General features: G+C 42.9%; 1 protein-coding gene across 1 annotated transcript in view; it reads right to left on the reverse strand.

Moving 5' to 3' along the window:
- Nucleotides 1-24,523, reverse strand: part of LOC132820104 (mastermind-like protein 2) — a 127,511-nt gene that overhangs the window by 58,210 nt on the left and 44,778 nt on the right. Inside the window, exon 2 of the mRNA XM_060832030.1 lies at nucleotides 18,830-20,254. Coding sequence (XP_060688013.1) covers nucleotides 18,830-20,254 — 1,425 coding nt within the window. The remainder of the gene's footprint in view (nucleotides 1-18,829; nucleotides 20,255-24,523) is intronic.

Below are 24,523 nucleotides of genomic sequence, written 5' to 3' on the forward strand. Positions count from 1 at the left end.
AGAAAGGAATAAAAGGATATGGAGGCCAGGCTTGACAAAGAGGATTATGAGGAGGCTTAGGTGCAGCACAACTGTCTGAATAGACTCCTTGGGCCAAATGGTCTGTTTGTCTTGTGTAGTTCCTATGCCCAGTCAGTCAGGGAGCTCCTGCAATTTATTGTCACCCACTTGATTCCGGTACAATGTACAGGCCTGTTTTCACATGTGAAAGGGTGAAGGGCTGATCGGAATTTAAAAACATTACTCTGTTAAAGCATGGGGGAATCCCCTTCATTCCGATTACAGTTCATCTGTCTTACTGGCACCTACATCACCCTATTCATGTGAACTGCCTCTAATCAGATTCTCTTTATGTAAATGAAAGATCCCACAAACCTCATTGTTGCCACCACCACTTATAGCATCGTAAATGTGTAAACACACATGCAATGTTCAGAAGGAACCAGGTAAACATGTAATGTGTACACAGAAATCTTTAGTAAATTGGTAGAGTAGATGTTACAGGCTAGTCAACTGGTCTATACCATTGTTTACATTCCACATAAACCTCCATAAAGCCTCTTCATCTAACCCTATCAGCATACTATCCTACTGTTCATTTTCCTCCATCTGTTTATCCAGTTGCCTCTCCACACAAGCCTTATGAGAAAAATGGAATTCAGGGTTTATGCTTATAACATCTTGGCAAGATGATGATGTGGTGTCATTATTACTTGGCTACTCGATCAAAGGCTGTGAAGATGGGGGCTCAAAGCCACTACAGTAGTAAATGGAACTTAAATTCAATTAACAAACCCGGAAATATAAACCTAACCTCAGTCATGGTGACCATGATGGTGGTCAATGATCTGGTTCACAACGGCTCTTTTAGAGAAGGAAATCTGTTGCCCTTAACAGGTCTGGCCTACATGTGACTCCAGATGTACAGAAATGTGGTTTACTCTTAATTGACTGAGCATGTCAATGAATTCTGAGGCAATTACGATGGGCAACAAACACTGGCCTTGCCATCAACTGCCACAGGACATATATAGGTTATACATACAAAATCATCAGAAGTTAATCAATCAGTGATAGAACTAATAAAATAGGGCACAAAAGTCAGGACTGAAGGGTAGGGCTGTGATACAGTGCAAGATTAAATGACAAAGTGATGGTGGACTGTGAGAAAAGATGGAATTGGGGCAAGTGAAGAAATAAAAGATGGACCCTACGAGGGATAAATGAAAAAAAAGCAGAAAACTACTAACAATTATTGTCTGAAAAAAAAAAGCAAGAACCATAGAATCCTGACAATATAGGAGCAGGCCATTTGGCCCATCGAGTCCACATCAACCCTCCAAACAGAATTCTACCCAGACCCACTCCCCTATCCTACCCCTGCATTTATCATGGTCAATCCACCGAACCTGCACACTTTCAGACTGTGGGAGTAAACTGAAGCACTGAGAAGAAACCTACAACGACACAGGAAGAATGTCTGTGTGGAGTTTGTACAATTGCCCAAGGGTGGAATTAAACTTGGGTCCCTGGCACTGTAAGGCAGTAGTGCTAACCAATGACCCACCAAGCCACCTCAGTAGTTACCATCTGAAATCATTCCAAGTTCCAAGGCCATGACGTACCAAGTTAAATGGTAAGGTGCAGTTTACTGCAATTGCAGAATGAACGAGGTCTTCTGCAGTTATCACTCAATCTGTATTTTATCTCAAACACAGGATAGTAAATTGTAAAGACGTCCAGGTAAATAAGTGTTTTGCCTTCTAAGAGTGACTGGGACTTTGGATGGTGGAATGGAGGAAGTAAAAGACCTGGGATTAGATTTACTTATGGGAAGTTGAAATCAGGAGACACATTGATTCTGGGCTGCACTGCCCCTCCATCTCCAACATGTTGCAAAACATGGATTGTATTAGTAACCAGGGCATGACAGGGCAAGGGGTGATCACAGTGACACAAAGGAAGCAAGTCACATAATGGTTTGAATCAGCAGCCATCGCTCTGGGCGCCATATGTGTGCAGTTTTCAAAACAGACAAGTTCCTCAAATTCAAAGTGGTCAAGGCAAACAAAGAATATGCAATTGGGAGAGTTTGGACATTAAAGTTTTTTTACTGCTCAGTAGTTTCCTTATGTGAATTGTCACTTTCTGCAATAAAAAGAACTATTCCAGTGCTACCACTCCCGTGTGCACCAGGCTGCAGCTCATCAGCTTCAGGGAACATCACAACAAAACCACAGGAGGTCAGAAGGTGAGCTTTTAAACTCCCTAAGAATTTCAAAACACCCTAACCATCATGACAGGTAACTTCACTTTCCCATTTACCTCCCCCTTCCTCCGCTTTTTCTTCAGAAAATAGTCAGCAAGTGGGGAATACAGGCAGCTGTCGCCACTTTCCATTTGTCCTGATTCAAAACTGTAAAATCTAATCCCAAGCGTTCCTGCATTTGCACAGGGAGAAACTGTGGGAAAGGGAAGGATATGGAAACGGGGGGCAATTGAGTGGACCAGGATACCAATGAGGAAGAGATCCAGAGGGGAAAGGGAGACAGATGTTAACCTTGATGCTGACATCGCACCGAGAGGGTGGAAATGGTGGAGAATTGTCCATTGAAAGTCAACACAGTTTCTGGGAAGGAGGGAAAAAGCTGAAAGCCGAAGAGCTAGGAATAAGAGGTTGCAGTGCTATTGGCAGAGTGCCCTGACAGCCCTACTCTTCTGAGGGAAATCTGTCAAAAAAAACAAAGACACTGATCTGGATGGTGGTCATTACCAAGACAGTGGTGAAGGAGATGGAGAGCAGGGGGAAAAAAAGGATGTCATTACAGGAAACAGGATGTGGAGAAGTACAGTCATGTCAGATGCGCATCGTGGATTGAAATGAGATCAATGGTCGACAGGTGATGTGCAGAAATGAAAGTAGGGAAATCAAGGAAGGGAAAAGTTGGAGATGGCTCTCATGGGAGGTGAGAGAAGAGTAGAAACTGGAACAAAATTGATTTAAGCTTCCATAATGGGGCCAACATCAGGAAATAGCACTGACAGAGTCATTAATGTACTGGACAAATAAAAAGATGAGCCTGAGTCAGACTGGAACAAACAATGAAAAAGGAGGCAACAGCTAGGGCTCATATAAAATCTCTTGATAACACCAATAACCCGAACAAAGTGATTGGAAATCAAGGCGAAGTCAGTTAAAGTAAGAACATGTTTTGACAGGTAGAGGAGTGGGGCAGTGGATAAGGATTTGTTGGGCATCCTTCCAAGGAAGGATCAGTTTCACTCAGGATGTCCTGGTGGGAATGGAGATGTAGAGGGACTGAATGGCCAAGGTTTAAGGGCTGGGTCAGGACCAGGAATGAGTTGAAGAGAGGTCACTCAGACAAATAAAATATGTATAGAGGTGAGACAGGAATTAATTAGTTCTGTGGGGACAGGGACAAGCTGAAACAATTGGTCTACCACAGCAGTTATTTGCGGGTCTTGGGAGGAAGGGAGAAGTAAACTGTACAGAGTTTGGAGACTCTGTGGGATGACACCCTACAAGTTAAGGTTAGTTCACTAGCCAATAACAAGATCATTATTGTCAGTGATTTGAATGAGAGTTGGGATTCAATGGGTTAGAAGTAAACCAGAGACAATCAAATGGCTGCAAATTCAGAGAAGGACAAAGTAGATCAAATCATTTCAGATGGTCAATGTTATGATAGTAGTTCCAAAGTAGAAAGGTCCAAAGAGGGCTAGACGTCTGAGGGAGGTCTCTCGACGAAAGTACAATATGGAAAACAGAAGAAAAGGGTCCATTCCAAATGAAGTCTCCTGGATAGAGGAAGTGGGCATTGAGACTGAACTTTTCTCAGAATTAAGGGTGTAGTCTAAAAATTAGAGCCAAACTGTTCAGGAGAGATGTTAGGAAGCACTTGCACATGCAAAGGGTGGTAAATGCTAAGAACTTTCATTCACAAACAGCAGTGGATGCTGGGTCAGTTATTAATTTTAAATCTGAGGTGGATATGCTTTTGTTAAGCCAAGGTATTAAGGGATATGGGCCAAAGGCAGGTAATTGGAGCTAGGCCACAGATCCGCCGTGATCTCACGAAATGGCAGAACAGGCTTGAGTCTGAATGGACTGCTCCTGTTCCTACGTTCTCAGAAAAGTGCACAGCAGTAAGGGGAGAGATGTTGGCTTGGTGATAATGTCACTGAGCTAGTAATCCCAAGGCTAAGGTTCAAATCCCATCATGGCACTTAGTGTTATTCAAACTCATAACTGAAAGTTAGTCTCAATAACAATGACCACAAAACTGTCAACAGTTGTTAAAAACCTACCTGGATCATCAAGGTTTCCTGCCCTAACTAGTCCACCTAGTATTTGACTCCAAACTCTCTGAAAGGGCCAATCAAGCCACATAGTGCAAGGGTAGTTAGGGATGGACAATAAACACTGACCTTACCAGTGGCATCTACATCCTATGAAAGAACATAGAAAAGCTCAAAATTCTTTGAGGCACAGCATTAGGGGGATGACTTAATGATTCCTTTTATACGATGAAGGCTAAAGGCCCTCCTCCTGCTCCCAGTTCTTCTTAACAGGTCTCACGTTCCTGGAATCTGGCTTCAGATGCTGGTAATGGAATTTTCACAAGCGCCACTTCATTGTAAAATAGGGCAAGGTGCCACTGGAATCACTAGCCACACAACAGCCTCTTATTGCACTGCATCAGGGCAGAACTTGCAAAGTCAGACAAAAACAAGTCTCTAGTACAAAAAAAAATCTGTGTGAAAAAATACATTGGATCAACACAATCTAATCCTCAGTATTCCTTCAGGGCAGGAGACTCCTCAGTGTTCCAAAGCCTATATTAAAATGCACACCCTCTTCATTATTGGCTTAAAAGCTATGACTTTGGGCTCCAAGTACTTTCATTACTTTGCAGTGTCTTTTTGACACTTTGGAGTCTGTAAAATTGCCAAAACAAAATAAAAGAAGTGTGACTTCAGAAATCTGGTATTTCATTGAAATAAGTAAAGAACAAGTCTCTGGTGACATTAGACTTTTTTTTCAGTTCTCATGATATAAAATACAAACATTACAGATTTAGACTTCACTGAGTGAAAGAACACAATATTAACATTTGAAAAATGATATTTGCACAATACATAATAGTGCCTGTTCACCCCTCTTGTATATCAGTTTAGGATATAAATTACATTTACAAAATAGTGCCACTTCACAACAACTGAAATTCATGTTATAAAATGTCCCAAGTTGCTTCACTGCGGTCATAACAAGAAAACCCGAGTGAACCAGAAGGCATTAGGCCAGATGACTAAAGTGATGTCAGAGATGTATGTTTTAGGGAGTATTTTGAAATGCAGGAAGAGACATGAAAAGATTCAGAAAGGAGTTCATGAGCTTTGGATTGAAATAGGAAAAGGCACAAAAGTTGACCATTGGACAAAAGATGCTGGCCATGTTCAGGTAGCTGGAATCAGAGGAATGCAACATTCCTGGAGGACAGAAGGGAGGGGGTTGACCAGAGGGCTGGCAATTTTAAATTCAAGTGGGAGTCCATGTAGTACCTGGTCTCCATGTTTTAGAAGAAGAGGGCATAGCTACGTGCTGTGGGATAATTCACTGACAAGTATGATAATCCGGGAGGCCTAGGAACAGGGTTCTTGGCAACAATCTATGCATGGCCCTGCACCGACAGTGGGGAACAGAGAGGAAAACGGAGGAACTCAGCACCTTCAGGACACCCACATGTAAAATGCAGAAAAACATTTGTGTTTGCACTAATGAAGATAATATAATCCAGGAACCATGACTGACACATTTATGAGTAGGTCTGAAATTGGTCCCACAGAAATCTGTCAAACCAGATAGATATCACATGGCAAAGTACTGAAAGATTCTATTAATGGACCATAATTGTTGCTTGCCATTTTGATTTAAAATTAGATACACAACTATACACATGCACACCAGCTCCACACCTTCTCCCAACATAAAAGTTATTTCATGGAGAAAATTAAATGCACTTCTCCTGGAATTTTAAGTTCTTTAAAACCCAGTTGCACAGTAAAATTCAATCCAGTCAGATCAAATACTTCTCTCTAATGATGTTTAGAAGCTGGCATCTGTCCTTTCAGCATATCAATTCTCTCCATGAAATGATGCTGTCAAACTTCTGTTTTTTGAAATGTTTAAGTAGATAATGGTCACAGTGCAGAACATATTTCTCATAAAACTTCACTGGAAAAGCTCTCTTGAACTAGCCCAATATGTTCACTCTCTAGACAGCAAAGTTTGCTCTGACTTTCAATAATCTAAGTTTTACAATGCTTCGAGTCATATTCGTAGGATGCACATGTTGCTGATGCTAAAATACATATTGATCTAAATTCAATTAACCTATCATGAACAAAACTGAAAATCTCCAAAACCGCAGTGTGCAAGGATCCATCAGAATACACTTAAAACAATTTAACACCTGAATTCATGACTTTTATCATCATTGCATCCTTATTTCGATACAAAAAAATTTGCCATTTTCTCAAAATAGTCCCCTTCTTGCCGGAGGGCTCTGATCCGAACATCTGCCAATCAGGACAAATGAAGAGTCGCTGAGCTCTTCCTTGGTTAACAGAAGCACAAAGAGGCTTCTGTGTGAATACTCCACAGCTGCAGAGAGCATCATTCCTGCCTTGGACTCAACACAGAGCTGGCCAATAAAGGAGCAAGGTCATTCATAAGGAAAGGGGCAGAGAGGAGAGTGCAAGGAATGTGAACTTTCCAGATCCCCTGTTGGTAATTACTGTGCATCCCAAGTGCCTGGTTCAACACTGCTCCTACCTGTGATAATCACTGATTCCCAGTGCCTGATTCTACACTGCTCCTACCTGTGATCAGGTATCAATGGCTTGTCTACTACAGGGTTAACCTGGGCAGCATTTAGATGTCTAGACTAGTTAATTTCTGGGGTGGATTCTGAAAGGCAATCCTGGACATGGGAATAGTCACAGCAGTCAACATCTGGGGCAACAGCCATCACTGATATAGGAGGACACCAACTGTAAACTCAACTAGGCCCCAATTAGAAAGTGAATGAATCCTTGGCAACCCCAACTTATTTGAAATGCCCGCCTACTTGGTCAGAACTAACGATTCAGGATTTGTATATGCATATGTTAAAGATAATTTAGATATGACACTGCATTTGGCACTTCTGCCGTGCTCAATGAGTTACAGAAACAGCACAATGAGAATCAATACAGAAACACTACCTCTTTTAAAATGGGTAACTAAGCTTAGTAACATTGCCTGATTAAAAGCAGATGTAGCAAAATCATTGCTAAATGACATGGCATCAAGGTTTGACTATATTGACATCGATCCAGTTATGGCTATTCATTCACACATCACTCCTGAGACAGTGAAAAATCTGGAGATCTGATGCACATAACAAGAAAGACAAACAAGAGTTGAGCTTTTGCCATTCTTGGTCCAGCAGTTTACTTTTGGGCATTGTTGATACCATGTCTTCTTAAAAAAAAGAACTTTCAGCCACCACTATAGTTGTGATGTTTTTTACTTTAAACTATACAGAAAATTTGCAATTTATTTTTATGGTTGAAAAAGAAACATTTGTTACACAATCCATTCTCCATTTCCTCTGCATACACCAGTGCAGTCGTCACCAAATACAACATGAAGACAGTCAACTGTAACCTGCAACATTCACGATCTTACCTCCTTGCTTTCTGGGTCTCAATTAGCTTTTAACCAGTTGCAGTGACACTGCTGTCACCAGGCAACTCAAATGCCCCAAATCTCCCAGAGTATGCTAGGAATTGAGAACTGGTGCCACCCAGCATGAAGCAGAAATATTCTGTGAACACGATAAATTGTGTCTCCATTTCAAGAAAGGAAGGCAAGATTCCAAAGTGGTTTCAGACAAAAGTTTTTGCAGACTGATTCAGCTCAGATGTGGATTGAATAAAATCACTTTCCATTCCAATATAAAGAAGGTAAACACAGATCAGTGGAAATAGGATCTGATTAAAGTATTGTTTATGGACACTACAACTCCAGTTTTCATATCAGGAGACTGAAGTGTTTCACCTTAATTGCTGGTCTATTCCACATATCTCTCCTGAAGAAAAACCTTCTATTGATGAAAGTCCTGAGGGGTTTGTGGGGAAACTCTAAACCTTCACAGAACAGTATTGAGAGATTTAGCCTCAACGTTTCATCATGTTTCGATTCAATTCTTTATTGGCAGCGTGATTGGCTGGACCATCAAGAACCAATGAGATTGACTTTTCCGTAAATTTTAACACCAAGTAAATACTGTGAGAAGAGCACAGTTGAATAGGTTTGGCATTTAAGCAACTATGCTGTTGTGCCAAAGCAAAATAAATAAGAATGAAAAGCTCACAATACAATTTGAGGAAGTGCAAGTATTAAACAGTGTGTACTGTTCATTGACTCGGCAGGAAGAAACAAACTTCATTTTGTAAGGGAGATGGTGCAGGAAGTCATTCTGAAACCTTGGGTTCGACAAGGGCTTATTATCATAACAATTCTGTTGCTTTGCTCACTAAAATAGAGATTTCTTTCACTGACTTCTAGTAATTCAAGTAAAATGCACAGGCCCTACCATTTACTAACAAAAAATTAGATCATAATATATGTCTCACTGAGGTGAAATCAGGCCACTGAAAGCTGGAGTGATATTTAAACTCTGATTCATCCTCAGTACATTTGTACAAAGGTCCTACAGAGCCTTGTGAAACCATGTCTGTTTTGCATCCTCTTCACTAACTGAGGTTTCATGAACTAGAGCAAGTTTCTGTTTACAATAACTACCATTTCCCCACTTACACAGAATTTCTCCAAAAAGTCCAGCTTCACTTTCTCCCATCAGCTGAAGAGTGACTCTGGGGCAAGTGAAAACGAATTTCAAACATTTTTTTTGTCAAAAAGGAACTCATTTTCATTCCAAGTACTGCTGACTTTTAAATTCTTACAAAAAGACTATTTATTTCAATTTGCTTGTAGATAGCGCCTGTTCTTTTGAGAAATGTTTTTCATGTACAAACCCATTTTCTTTAGTTAAATAAGCAATTCAACTAAAGAATTTTCAGTTGCTTAAAAAACAGATTAGGTGGAATGGAAAAAACTTTTGATCTAAATATTTCTGAGAGTTTGCCAGCTTGTATCTCATTTCACTTTGATGTGGCTTTAACTTGCTACAGGTTAATCAGACACGTCATTGGAATAAGAATGTTGCCTTGCTGGAATATTTCTGGAACTTGTGCTATTAACAACAAACCTCAGCTACAAACTTGGAGATTCTGTTCAGTGTCCAAAAACACAATCCTTGTTTTGTTATTCTTTCTAGCTGTCTTAAAAAACATACTCAACTATTTCTTTAACAAAAATGATTGCACTCAAGCTTTGGAGAACTGATATTACACACAGGTTTAGTTGACTATCCTTGCTACTAAGCTAGATTAGGTTTCCCAGGGCAGTGTGACACCAAAGTGGATACAATAGGTTCACTGGCACATGCAAGTGAGTCACTACAGCCTTGGAGGACCATAGACCGTGCTCTCATGAGAAAGAGCGATGACTGGCAGTGAATTTAACCTGAGGGTCATCACAGGGGTACTCTAGGTAAGGCTGGGGAGGTGAGGAAGTCTGAGTGACCTCTACCAGTGTGGGAATTTAACATGCACTGCAGGCATCACTCTGCCTTTACATCCAGCCAAACAAGATTACGGGCTCCTCAGTTTACATTTGTGCAAAACAACATCGTGTGACTGAATTAAGGGTTGGAAACGTCGTTTCTGTCAGATAGATGTAACTCGGGTAAATTCAAGAACCCTGAAGGTGGCATCTGTCCATCTCTGGTGATAGTGGACTGCACCCATAATGTAGGTCACTTCTGAGTGGGACATTGTGAAGACAGTTATTTTCTACAGGATAATTAAAGAAATACTGAAAATTAAGTTATTTTTGAAAGGAGCTCTTCCACACATTCAGCTTTCAGACCTCCTGTGGATGAGCTTTCTGCTCTGTTCTGTCAGCCATTGTATCACTGTTGTTTCACCTCTCAGCCTTCAGCGAGGTGGTGCTAGTGAAGGAGAGGAAGAAAAACAGTAAAACGAAGAAAAAGACTGGAAAATTAGAAGTAAGGGAAAGCTACGATACAGAAAACAGGAGAGAGTGGGAGAAAAGAAAGTGGGCAAAAGAGTATTAATGAACTGAAGACTTTGTTGCTGTTTTCAAGATCATGAGTGTTCTGTCACTTAGTCAGCAGGAGGCAGCGCAACATAGAAGTATTGGCAACTCGTTAATCTGCTCTTTTCTAACACTGAATACCCCTCAAGATAGCTGGCTTGTGTGCCAATGAATCTTTCTACTCATCAAGCCTGTAGGTCATGGTGTCAGCCACCATCAATATTCTAACTCGCTGATCTAGTGCTGCAAAACAACTGGCTCCAAACATTACTTACCCAGTCTGCTCAAAGTGGCTTTTTTGGTATAAAGTTTCCCATGGCACCAGCAGTTTAGAATAAAGCAATGTCAGAATGCGTGACAATCTTTATTAGAGTCTGAAGTCATTTTTTTGGAGGATTTATCGGTTGAGGGAGTAGAACAATATTCTTTGAGCGGACCAGTACACTTTTGTTTTTTTTTAAATGATGACAAAACACACCTTTAATTATCCTTTAGAAAATAACTGTCTTCACAATGTCCCACCCAGAAGTGACCTACATTATGGGTGTAGTCCATATCACCAGAGATAGACAGATGCCAACTTCAGGGTTCCTGAATTTACCCAAGTTGAAAGATTTGTCGACGTTTTCTGATTCTGCTGAGTGGCAGTTCTTTTAATATCAATACATAGAATGTAAGTGCAGCGCCTTGGGGTACTATTGCTATACATGAAAAACAACCAAATGACCACTAAGCAAGTCACTGCTAACACCAGTGAGAAAACATGAAACCAAACGTCTAGCTCATTGCTCCGAGACAGCACTGATTCATCATCCTTTATTCGCCTATTCAAAGGTACTCAATTAGCTGCAGGGGCTGCTGCTGTAGTTCAGAAGCTGCGCACACTCTCAAAAGCTCAGTCTGGCATTATCATTGTCACAGCCCTTTGAAATCAAATCCAGCTTTTTTAATCTTCTGTCTCCATTCCATCTCTCTTCCTCTCAATTCACTCCCTCCCTCCATGACCAGCCTGACTGTCTCACCCTTGTCTGCCTTTCCTTCATATTCTGGCTCCCTTTCTCTCCCCCTGGTTGTATGTCTCTCTCTTCTGCCGTCTCTCCCTCTCTCCCCAACCGTCTGTGTGTGTGTCTCTTGCTCTCTCTCTCTCTCTCTCTCGAGCAGGTCTGTGGAGATTTACTCCATAACTTAAGGATACACAACAGCCAGTTATAATAGTCCAAAATCTGAAAGGAAAGGGGCAGCACAGATTGAGGGTATTCGTTGGAAATAGGGTGGGGTATGTGTTGGAAAATTTCATTTAAATTTGAACATCTTCAACACGGTTACATATTCCTTAAAAGCCTAGATGGAAGCAAGAATATTTTAAACATAAGCTCACTCATTCTACACTGCCAGACAACAGAGGTCTCTGCAGCTAAAAAGAATCCTTAGTTACCTCATTGAGATGGTACACTTGCATTTTTAACCATATAGATTGAAACACAGAGGCCAAACACTGTTTGGAACTACTCAGTTAACACATGTAGTGAAAACTGCACTGACACAAGCGTATTTGTGTTACAACAAAATGCACATCTTTCCATTCACAGAATTAACAAGAACACACGCACAAAAAAAAAGTTTAGGACCCATACAACAGCTGCTAGCTGTGTTTCCACTGCCTGTTACAGAGATCACATTTCATGGCTTTTTTGTTCCCTCTCCAGCTGGCTACCTTCCACATACCTTCGCCCACAAATCTCTGCCTCGCTGTGAACTTTGACCTATCTGCTGGTCTGCTTGAGTCATTCCCAGAAAAAGAATACTTACCGCCCAGACATTGGGGATGAGAGAGAGAGAGAGAGAGAGAGAGAGAGAGAGAGAAAAAAATGACCAGTGTTCAGCAGCATTTCCATTCTCCTGTATAACCCACCAGTTTTGGATTTGCATTCTACAACCGTGCTTTCATTCACTGTGGCTCAAAGCACTTAATCTGTGGTGCGAGGGTTATTAATTGATTTTGAGATAGTGAACTTTAAAGTGACAACAGTTGGAAAGCACTAGTATGGTCATAATTTATTACTTTTGCTCTGATATTGGAGATTTACGAAAGCAGTTTTCTGGCTGAGACAGAAAGAAATTAAAACAACATTTTAGAGTCTTTCACTAAAACAGGCTTTTCAAAAGCATTTTGCAGCCAATTAAGCATTTCTGTTGTCACCACTATAGGAAGCACAGCAGTCAGTGAGCACACAGCAAGATTCCATTAATAGAAATTGATGGGAACAATTGAACAACTAGAGGCCATTCAAGCCTATTTTCCTATCTATTTAAATAATGGCTGATTTATATCTCCTTTTGGAAGACAGACAGTTCTGGATTTTTTAAAAACTCCACTCATAGGATCCAGTAACCATAATTCTATTTGTTTTAAAATAGTGATGGAAAAGGATGGACCAGATCTAAAAGCTGAAGTTCTAAATTGGAGAAAGACCAATTTTGATGGTACTAGGCAAGAACTTTTGAAAGCTGATTGGAGGCAGATGTTCGCAGGTAAAGGGACAACTGGAAAATGGGAAGCCTTCAGACATGAGATAACAAGAATCCAGAGAAAGTATACTCCTGTCAAGGTGAAAGGGAAGGCTGGTAGGTATAGGGAATGCTGCATGACTAAAGAAATTGAGGTTTTGCTTAAGAAAAAGAAGGAAGCATATATCAGGTATAGACAGGAAAGATCGAGTGAAGCCTTAGAAGAGTATAAAGGAAGCATACTTAAGAGGGAAATCAGGAGGGCAAAAAGTGGATATGAGATAGCTTTGGCAAATAGAATTAAGGAGAATCCAAAGGGTTTTTACAAATATATTAAGGACAAAAGGGTAACTAGGAAGAGAATAGGGCCCCTCAAAGATCAGCAAGGTGGCCTTTGTGTGGAGCCACAGAAAATGGGAAAGATACTAAATGAATATTTTGCATCAGTATTTACTGTGGAAAAGGATATGGAAGATATAGACTGTAGGGAAATAGATGGTGACATCTTGTAAAATGTACAGATTGCAGTGGAGGAAGTGCTGGATGTCTTGAAACAGTTAAAGGTGAATAAATCCCCAGGACCTGATCAGGTGTATCGAGAACTCTGTGGGAAGCTAGAGAAGTGATTGCTGGGCCTCTTGCTGAGATATTTGTATCATCGATAGTTACAGGTGAGGTGCTGGAAGACTGGAGGTTGGCTAACGAGATGCCATTGTTTAAGGGCGGTAAAGACAAGCCAGTGAACTATAGACCGGTGAGCCTGACTTCGGTGGTGGGCAAGTTGTTGGAGGGAATCCTGAGGGACAGGATGTACATGTATTTGGAAAGGCAAGGACTGATTCGGGATAGTTAACATGGCTTTGTGTGTGGGAAATCATGTCTCATAAACATGATTGACTTTTTTGAAGAAGTAACATAGAAGATTGAGAGCAGAGCAGTAGATGTGATCTATATGGACTTCAGTAAGCTGTTTGACAAGGTTCCCCATGGGAGACTGATTAGCAAGGTTAGATCTCATGGAATACAGGGAGAACTAGCCACTTGGATACAGAACTGGCTCAAAGGTAGAAGACAGGGTGGTGCCAGTAGAGGGTTGTTTTTTAGACTGGAAGCCTGTGACCAGTGGAGTACCACAAGGATCGGTGCTGGGTCGTCTCCTTTTTGTCATTTACATAAATGATTTGGATGCGAGGATAAGAGGGACAGTTAGTAAGTTTGTAGATGACACCAAATTTGGAGGTGTCATGGACAGCGAAGAGGGTTACCTCAGATTACAACAGGATCTGGACCAGATGGGCCAATGGGCTGAGAACTGGCAGATGGAGTTTAATTCAGATAAATGCAAGGGAAAGCAAATCTTAGCAGGACTTATATACTTAATGGTAAGGTCCTAGGGAGTGTTGCTGAACAAAGAGACCTTGGAGTGCAGGTTCAGAGCTCCTTGAAAGTGGAGTCGCAGGTAGATAGGATAGTGAAGAAGGCGTTTGGTATGCTTTCCTGTATTGGTCAGAGTATCGAGTACAGGATTGGGAGGTCATGTTGCGACTGTAAAGAACATTGGATAGGTCACTGTTGAAATATTGTGTGCAATTCTGGTCTCCTTCCTATCGGAAAGATGTTGTGAAACTTGAAAGGGTTCAGAAAAGATTTACAAGGATGTTGCCAGGGTGGAGGATTTGAGCTACGGGGAGAGGCTGAATAGGCTGGGGCTGTTTTCCCTGGAGCGATGGAGGCTGAGGGATGACCTTATAGAGGTTTACAAAATTGACGGGTGTGGATAGGATAAGTAGACAAAGTCTTTTCCCTGGGGTCGGGGAGTCCAGAACTAGAGGGCATAGGTTTAGGGTGAGAGGGGAAAGATATAAAAGAGAACTAAGGGGCAACATTTTTATGTAGAGGGTGGTACTTATATGGAATGAGCTGCCAGAGGATGTGATGGAGGCTGGTTCAATTGCAACATTTAAGAGACCTTTGGATGGGTATATGAATAGTAAGGGTTTGGAGGGATATGGGCCGGGTGCTGGCAGGTGGGACTAGATTGAGTTGGGATATCTGGTCGGCATGGACAGGGTCTGTTTCCATGCTATACATCTCTCTGACTATATGACCCTATGTGGGCATTACTGGCTGGGCCAGCATTTATTGTCCACTCCCAAGAAAGTGGTAGTGAGCTGCCTTCTTTAACTGCTGCAGTTCATGCGCTAGAGATTGACCCACAATGCCCTTAGGGAGGGAATTCCAGATTTTGATCCCACAACACTGAAGGAGTGATGATATACTTCCAAGTCAGAATGGCGAGTTGCTTGGAGGGGAACTTGTAGGGGATGGTGTTACATGCAACTGCTGCCCTCGCTCTTCTCAATGGTGATGGGGTGGTCATGAGATTAGAAGGTGGTGCGTAAGGAACCTTGGTGAATTTCAACTTGCCTTTCTGTGAAGAAGTGCTTCTTAACATCATCCCTGATCAGTCAGTGTAATTTTACAGTGAACCTCCTCAATGGAGGAAAATTGTTATCCCTACTACCATATGAAAGGCTTTGATCATCTTCTAAACCATGCCAATTAGATCACCGCTTAATTTTCAACATTTGTGGAAATGAAAGTCTAATCTAGCAACCATTTACATATTTTAACATTTTTATCTCTGGAAATGTTGATTGAGGCTTTAAAATTGGTCAGGGGGCGAGAGAAACTCCCTTTCTCTTCTTTTACATCTAGCCAAAAGGGAAGGTTGTGGCTCAGTTTAAAATTTCATCCAAAAGATGGCACCTTCAGTAGCACAGCACTCCTTCAGCACTGCACTGGAATGTCAGCCTGCATTACATGTACAGACCTTCAGAGCAAAGACTCAAATTCATGATCTTCTATTCTCAGATGCGAGTGCTACCACTGAGCCACAGATTCAAGAGGGTATACAAGATCTGCTTCCCACTTTGTAAAATAGGTTTGCTCAATCAGTTTCATCGGTTCAAAGCCAGTCTGTTAAACTGAAAGACTTAGGATATCACAGTACTCTTCAATAAGCAAGTGTTTAGGAATTTCAAAATACACTAGGACTAACTATTTTTTCTGGCATATCTCAAGCAACACTACCTGCAAGATAACTGAAGAAATCTTGCCGTCAACATTCCTAGATTTGCAATTCAGAAGTCCCTAAATGGCACAGTGGTATTGTTATTGCCACCAAATTTTAACACTGAAGTACTGCTCAAAGATGACAGAAAAACCATCAGCCAAAAGACTTACTTTTTGCCAGCTCCTTGAATGGTACTGTCATTTTTAGCTGCTCTAAACTATTATCATAGTCACCTCACTCCGACTTTGGCTAAATCAATTCTTTAAAAACAGTAAGAGTGAACACAGAGCACAGCAATGCTCAACCCTGGACGACCTAAATTCCCAGCTAAATAGAGTCTTAATGGAGGGAAGTGGCCTTGTGGTGAAGAGGGAGGTAGTAACACATTAGCTGATGAAGTCAGCAGAGAGAATTCATTCTTTAAAAAATGTGCACTCGCACCAGGAAACATACTTTTAATCTAGTTAATGAAAATTGAATGCACCATTTAAATTTATCTTTGCCAAACCATAGTTACCAGGGACAAGTTAAACAAACATGTAAAACAGAGGGGAGAAAGACTTATGATGACAGGTTCTGACAAAGAAAGACGAGGAGGTCCGAGTAGAGCACACAGACAGATTGGGCAGAATGGCCTATTTCCGTGCTGTATGTACTCTAAATCTCAACTTGCAAGCGGTAAAAGCATGTACTTTGCAATCTAGAGATGCCACATAACAAAATTCAAAACCTATGGCTACTGGGTTAGGGGAAACATTGACTTCCTCCTCACAGGATGTGTCAGCCAATTTGAGACACCATCCACACCATCCTCTCCTCCATGACTTCCAATTCCCAGGCCCCCAACACCTCATCTTCACCATGGATTAGCGGTCCCTCTACGCTTGTGTTTCCCATGAGGAAGGCCCCAAAGTCCTCTATTTCTTCCTCTCCCACCGGCCCAACCAGTCCCTCCATCAATACTCTCATTCCATTGGCAGAACTGGTCCTCACCCTACCCACCTCCTACAAACCAGCAGGGTGGCTATGGGTACCCACGTGGGTCCCAACTATGCCTGCCTCTTCAGTCCCGCTTCCACAGTTACACTTGCACCACCCCCCATTGTTTCTTCCACTATATCGATGACTGTATTAGCGCTGCCTTGTGTCCCACCAGGAGCTTGAACAGTTCATGCACTACAACAAGACCTTTCTCCCTGAACTCAAATTCACCTTGACCATCTCTGACACCTCTCTCGACCTCTCCATCCCTGGCAACCAATTTAACACTGACATCGACTTCAAACGCACAGACTCCCACAACTACCTTGACTATAACTCCTTCCAAAGCCCCCAACTCCCAATTCCTCCACCTCATCTGCTCCCAGAATGAGTGATTCAACTCCAGGACATTCCAGATGAGCTTCCTTTTCCAGAACTCTAATTTCCCCTTCACTATTATCAACAATGCCCTCAACTGCATCTCCTCCAGTTCCTGCACCTCCACGCCTGAACCCCAGACTCCAACTGCAACAAGGATAGAATCCTGTCTCCGGTCCTCCTGTTTCACCTTACTAATATCCAAATCCATTGTATCATCCTTGGACATTTTTGCCACCTACCGCCAAACCCCACTACCAAAAATATATTTCCCACCCTACCCCTATCTGCATGCCAAAGGGACTGCTCTCTCCGTGACTCCCTCATTAGGTCCACACTCCCCACCAACCCCCTCTCCACACCTGGCACCTTCCCCTTATGCTGGAAGAGATGCAAAACCTGCACCCACACCTCCCGTAAAGAATCATTCGAAATCCAATGATATCCTTGCATATCTTCGAATCTCATTTACTGCATCTATTGCTCTTGATGTGGACTCCTGTACACCGCAGAGACCGAGCGCAAACTTGCAGAATGGTTCAGGTCACATTTGTTGTCCGTACGGACCAACCAATCCCATCTTCCTGTAGCCATCCATTTCAACTCCACCTCCCAGTCCCCTCATGACATGTCCACTCTGGGCCTCCTCCATCGCCTAAACAAGGCCGCCCGCAAACTGGAAGAGGAACATCTCATCTTCTGCCTCAGGAGGCTGCCACCACATAGCCTCAACTTTGAAATCACCAATTTCCAAATCTCCCCTCCCCCCTCACCCATCGCAGATCCAACCTTCCAAATCTGTTCCGCCCTCCTGACCTGACCCACCTGTCCATCTTCCCACTTATCCGCTTCACACTTCCCACTAATCTATCACACTCACCTCCTACTTTCACCCACCTGTCGCCATCCCAACCACCTTTCCTCCATCCCATCCCTTCCCATTTATTTCTTAGCCCCTTTCAGCCTCCCCAGTCCTGATGAAGGGTTAAGCCCGAAACATCGACTCTGTTGCTCCTCAGATGCTGTGCTTTTTCCAGCGCCATACTTTAATCAACCCTGACATCGCCAACATCTGCAGAGTTCATTATCCCCGGGGTCATTTATTACAGTGGCAATCAAGTACATGTTGGAATGTCTGGGGTCTTAGGAGCCAAGCATTCACCTTTGAACACAAATGCTAGAGATACAGTGGGTCAGGCAGCATCCATGGAGAGAAAGCAAGCTAACGTCTGGAGTCCAGATGACTCTTCATCAGAACTGAAGTGTGGAGGGACAGCATTTATGCAACAGTAGGGGAGGGGGAGGTTGGAGTGCTGGGAGAGAAAGGATGCTGACAGTTCAGATTCTCTCTCACATTCCAATCACTTGACCTAAACTATCAATATCCTTTCTCCCCCAGCAATCCAACCTGCTTCCCCCAACATTGTATAAATGCTGCACTCCCGCTTCATTTCAGTTCTGATGGAAGAGTCATCTAGACGTGAGCTTGCTCTCTCTAGGCCTGACCCACTGTGATCGCCAACTTTTTTTTTGTTCTCAGTACCAATGCCAGCATCTGCAGTAATTTACTCCGACAAGAATTCGCCTTAAACAGCAAATCAGTTCACGTCAGTCATTCAGTTTTAGAAAACTCTTACCGATGACTGCTGAAGGCTGCCGTGCAGTCTCATTGGGTGCATTCGAAGCTTGTTTCGAAACTGCAGCTGCAGGGGTGTGGGCTGCTGAGCAGCTGCAGGCTGCGGAGGCGGCTGCTGCTGCTGCTGCACGGCTGCGGTGGGCTGCTGCATGTAATGCACCACCGAGGGCTGGCTCTGAGCGCCGGCCACCTGCGGCATCTTCTGGGCAGGTAGGTCGGGGTCAAAATGCGACAGCGGCTTGGTGTTGCTGAACGAGAGCTGCTCCGAAGGCAGGGCGTTCTCAGTCACCGGGCCCTGGCTCAGGCCTGCTGGCTGCTGCACCATCATGGGGATGCGGTTGGGCTGGCTGGACGGCGCCTTGTTGTACAGGTAACTCTGCATGGTGCCGCTCGAGGCGGGGATGCTGGGCAGCATTGCGGTGGGCGGGCTGAACGGCTGCTGGTGCAGGGAGGGGCTCGGCAGCTTGTCCGGCCGGTAGGGTGGCGAAGGCCCGGATGAAGGGACGGGTGGCCAATTTCCCGCCTGGCCCTGCTGCGGGTGCGGTTGCTGGGTGACGGAGCGCTGGTGCTGGCTCGCGGCGATCTTCTTCAGTTGCTGCGCGTGCGACAGTTCGTGCCAGTTGGTCCCCACGCGGCTGGCGCCGGCGCCTGACAACAGTGGTGGCTGCGGCTGGTTCGCCGCCTGGTTCTGCGACGCCGAGGACATGGGCAGCGGCATGGGGTTGGGCGGCGCCGGTAACGGGTACGAGGAGGTGCCCGTCGACGGGGGCCGTCGCTGCGGAGAGCCCGCCGGTGCCTGGCTGTAATTGGGAGAAAACTCCCGGCTGGGTATGGGGTTCTCCAAATGGGAGGCAGCCTGAGGAGATGGCTTCCGAGCGTTGCCCTGGCTGGTCTGCACGAGGCCCAGGTTCAGGGGGTCGCTCCTGTTGGTCAGAAGGTCGAGTTCGTTGAGCGACGGGTTGGGCATGTTGGTCAACTCCTCCAAAAGGTCCTCCAAGTCCTGGTCCATCGTTTGCATGTTGTTGACCGCCTTGGAGTCAAACGGGAACATGTTGTGGCCGTCCCCTACACTGGGTTTCATCTCCGTGTTGGATGTCACGGCGAATTGCGAGCCAATGTCACCCCCGTTTGCCTGGTTGCTGCCCATGAGGCCTGCATTGGTGCCTGGGGCAACACAACCCAAAGAGGGGCCCATGGAGGCAGAGGTCTGCAGGGCCTGGCTACGGTGCCCAATTGGCAGCGAGGAACTTTGCACGTCAGGGCGCAGGACACTGGAGGCATCGCCCTGACCCATCGGAAGACTGACATCGTCCAGGCAGATCCTTTTAACCTCGCCCGAGAATGTGCCATCTGAGAGATCATTGATTTTGTCATGACTGGCAGGTGAGCCGTTGCTTTCCAACTTTCTCTTTATTGATCCTTGGAGCTGAAAAGAAACAAAAAGGACAGTTTGAGGTTACGCCAACTCTGGAGAAGAATGTCCCACATCAAGTCAAAAGGAGGCTTCATTGACCATTCTAAACTGATCGAAAAGCTGATTTCACTGCATGCTGACTTTCCAATGATTATATTGTAATCTTGACATTCAATGATCTGTTACAAGTGTTTATCAGACCTTCTCAATCTCACAGGTTAATCCTTTATCGGTGCACGTCTGGGATTTACATATATCATTGTTGCTTCTGTCTACAAACAATAAACATTGTGCATGGTAGATTCACTATCGAGGGCTGTGGAGGCTCAGAGTTTCTGTATGTTTAAGGGAGAGATTTGATTAATTTCTGAATACTTGTCAAGTACATGGTTATGGAAATCGGATGGGTAAAATGTATTGAAGTTTTGGCTGAGCCATGATTGTTCTGAATGGTGGGATCGTCATGCTGGGTTGAGTGGCCTATTCCTGTTCCTGTTATATGCATATAACAGGGTTATAAGGGTTAACTGTATGAATGCACTGGGGGGGAAAAAAACTTGGTTTATGGTACAAAACACACAACTATTAGACAATCTCTACCAGATGAGGTGAACACACAAAAGAATGATGTAATACAGCAGGAATAAAGGCTGTTAAAAATGGGACACACTTAACATAAGCTCAAATGTAAAGTTAATTATTGGTTAGGAACCAGGTCAATACTTCATTTTGACGAAATGATTAAACAAGAAAAAGAGCACCAAGGAACTGAATTGCACACAGCAGGTTGTTGGTGCAAGGAATGTCTTGCCATGTATTATTGATGCAGAGAGTAACTATCTTTTTTTAAAAAAAAGAGAACAGAAACTCATGGAGGAGGGCAGGCAACACAGGGCAGTAGGATTAACTGTTGGAGCATTCAACCAAAGAATCTGCAAGGACACGATTGACTGAAATGCCTCCATCTTTGCTGTAAACTGCTTGAGTTCTATATTCATAAAACAATCTGAGACACTTCCAGAAACATGAGGGTTTAGTTACACAATCACTGGAAAGTCAATATGCAGTCGGATCGCAGTGTAGCCTAAATCTGGAGTTTTAGTTCAACATGAGATATGCAGGAGGAAATGTCGCCTCAAGCTCTGTACTTAAATTTGATTTTTACGTTGCAAGTTTAATGTTGATTTTAGTGACAAGTGTAAAAACAGTTTGTATGTTGTATTGATGATAGCTTTCCACAGAGTTGTTTTTTTTTCTCTCCTTTCCTGTACTATCATTGGTGGGTATTAAAAAGGAAAACAGTTGTACGTATTTATGTAGAGGCAGAAGCAATTCCTTTTTCCCCACTCATCTCTAAGTTGATTCACTACCCTCAAATTAAAAAGAGCTCAGACAACCAACACCTTGTATTTTCGTTATTCAAGGGGCCTTGAAAGAATAGGTGTGGAGAAAATGTTTCCATTGGCAGAAGAGTCTGCAACCAGAAATACAGATTTAAAACAAGTATCAAAAAGTCGGGTATGAGGAGACTCCTTTTTGAAAACCATGCAATGCGCTCCTGAAAGGGCAGTGGAAAGAGATTCAGTTATAACTTATTACAGACGGGGTCAGTATTTTAAAAAGTCAAAAAGGATTGCAGAGGAAGACAAGGAGACTGCAACTAACTGGATAGCAACTTCAAAGAATTAGCATAGACAACACAGGCAAATGGCTTTGATCCACACTTTTTGATTCTATCTTTACTGTTAGAAATACCAAGCCTTCTGAACCAGGTGCTTATACTATTAACTGATGTTCCGGAAGCAGAAAAGCAAAACCCTGGTCACCTCTGCTTTCAGAAGCCTCTCAACTCCCTTCAGCATTTCCACAGAAAACATGGCAAAGATTAGGAACCTACTGGGCAGGAAACCAACATGACTACAAATATCTTCAATTTGCTGCACAGGGCAGTCTGTACCATAAACATATGATCTAAATATCACATGCAATCTAATTCCAAACCTGCCACAGCAGGGTACTGTTCCTTAATTCCAGTTATTAGTGTCATGTAAAAGGTTTTCCTGGAACAGAAAACAATCCTAAAAGGTAAAATACTGCCAATATTATTAATCCAGACAACTTCAGTGGTCTGTATTGTGTTATTGCATGATCCAAGAAAAGCAGTATACCTTTAAGACTATTAGATAACATTATGATGTGATATTCCAGCATAAAAGGTCCAGATCTCCACCTTCAGCACTCAGTGCAATGGAGTTAGTGCAGTTTGAAGTCAGTCAGCTATGTTATGGTTTGCAGATATGTAATGTTGCTATAACACCAGGAAGCATAGAACCCAGTCCATGTTTAAGTCTGAGATCTTGTAAGGTGTAAACCGTTAGCATTGTTCACGAATTTCAAAACACCTGCCTCAGCAAGAACTCCGTCTTCACTACAAGAGCAAAATGTTATGGGTGGTGGAAATCTGAAACAAAGAGGATGACTGAGAAACTCAACAGATCTGACTGTATCTGTGGAGTGACAAACAGAGTTAAGACTTTGAGTCTGGTTTGACTCCTTCAGAAGTGAACTAGTTCTGAGCAAAAGTCAGACCAGACTCAAAACATTAACTCTGTATCTGTCTCCATAGATGCTGCCGGATTTGCTGAAGTTCTCTGACATTCGCTATATTTTCTCTGTTATAAGGCTATGTTACAAGGGCTTTCTCATAGGAAAACTGCAAATATGATATTATCTGACTATGATGTTGACTCAAGAAACAACGGCAATCTAAATGAGAGGGAAGTGGATTCTGATGGCTGGCAGTATTATCAGAACAGTCAAGGATTATCACCATCATTAACTTTCTTGCATTCTCATAGCAATGCTTCTACCCATCAGAGTCCATTTCCCAACCAATTAGTATTCTCTTCTCAATGTAAATGTTGATTTTCCTGTTACATTGGTATTCTTGCAAATTGTCCTGATGAGTGCAAAACAAAAAGCTTGGAGAAAGATGTGTCTTTTCTCAGGAATACATCAAGTTCTGAATTACAAAATTACATTTATACAATAAGGATTATCTTTTTTGTTGGCTTTCCTCAGGTTGAGAAAGTTTTAAAATTTTGCCAGACCCCTCCCCATTTACACTTTTCCACCTGTGCTCCTACACTCATTTCAGGCTGATGGGAAGGCCTGAAACTTTGGCCTTTCAATAATGTTCTGCAACAGACTGCAAGGAGCTGTATAAGAATAGCCAGGGACTGAACCCACTAATTTCACTTCCTCCAGTTGGAAAGCACCTCCATCAATCAAGACTGAAAATGCACCACAAGGAATGTTCACATCATAATTTGATAAAATAAAGATGGAAGGCTATTCATCCATCCAAAGAGATCCCAACGTTACCCTCAATTATTCCTAGAACAATTCCAAAGCCCACACCTTTACTGCTCATCTACAATGTTTCCTCATTTACATCTCACTTACTCTTAGTTTCTACTTCTGCAGTTTAAAGCAGCATTCTGGATTAAAATGTAATATAGAGATTATATTACACAGAGCCTGCTCCACCAATTAATTTAATCATGCCTGATCATCCAACCCCATACTCTGTCCCCATTTTCTCTCCATACCATTTGAACCCCTTTAGCCCTAAGAACTGTATCTAATTTGTTCTTGAAAACATTCAATGTTTTGGCCTCAACTGCATTCTATGGCAGAGAATTCCATAGGATCCCCACTCATTTTTATTGACTTCTTCTATATCCTTAATATCTGACCAAAATGTCACTCATTAAATGTCCTCTTTCCTGACTAATTGTATTGCCACTGTTAAATAATAATGGGGGAACTTTCAATGACCTTTCTACCTCAGACTTAATCAGGGTGGAGTCAAGAAGGAAGTGAGATCCCCACCCATCTCCCTCGTTAAACACCCCTACCACCAAATGTGTAGGTTATAGCATAGGGCATGAATATACTTGAGTGAAAATTAAGCAGTACAATTACACTCCTCTGGTGTGTCAGGCCTGACTGCCGTGCTCAAGGTCTTTGGAGTTGGCCTTGAGAACACAACCCTCAGATTTGTGTGATGAGAGTGCTACCAACAGAACCATGGCTGACTAAACCAATATATCCTTAGCATAGATTTAGTCACAATTCCATTTTGTCTTGGCATGATCACTCCTATTTCAGCTGAATTGAAAAGCTCTGGATGATCTATGGATATGATGCCGTATCACACTGGCCTGATTGTCCGAGCTGCTGGGAGGCAGTATGGACTGCTTGGTGTGTACTGCACAG

Source organism: Hemiscyllium ocellatum, chromosome 11 (genome assembly GCF_020745735.1).
Source record: "Hemiscyllium ocellatum isolate sHemOce1 chromosome 11, sHemOce1.pat.X.cur, whole genome shotgun sequence".
Classification (NCBI taxonomy): domain Eukaryota; kingdom Metazoa; phylum Chordata; class Chondrichthyes; order Orectolobiformes; family Hemiscylliidae; genus Hemiscyllium; species Hemiscyllium ocellatum.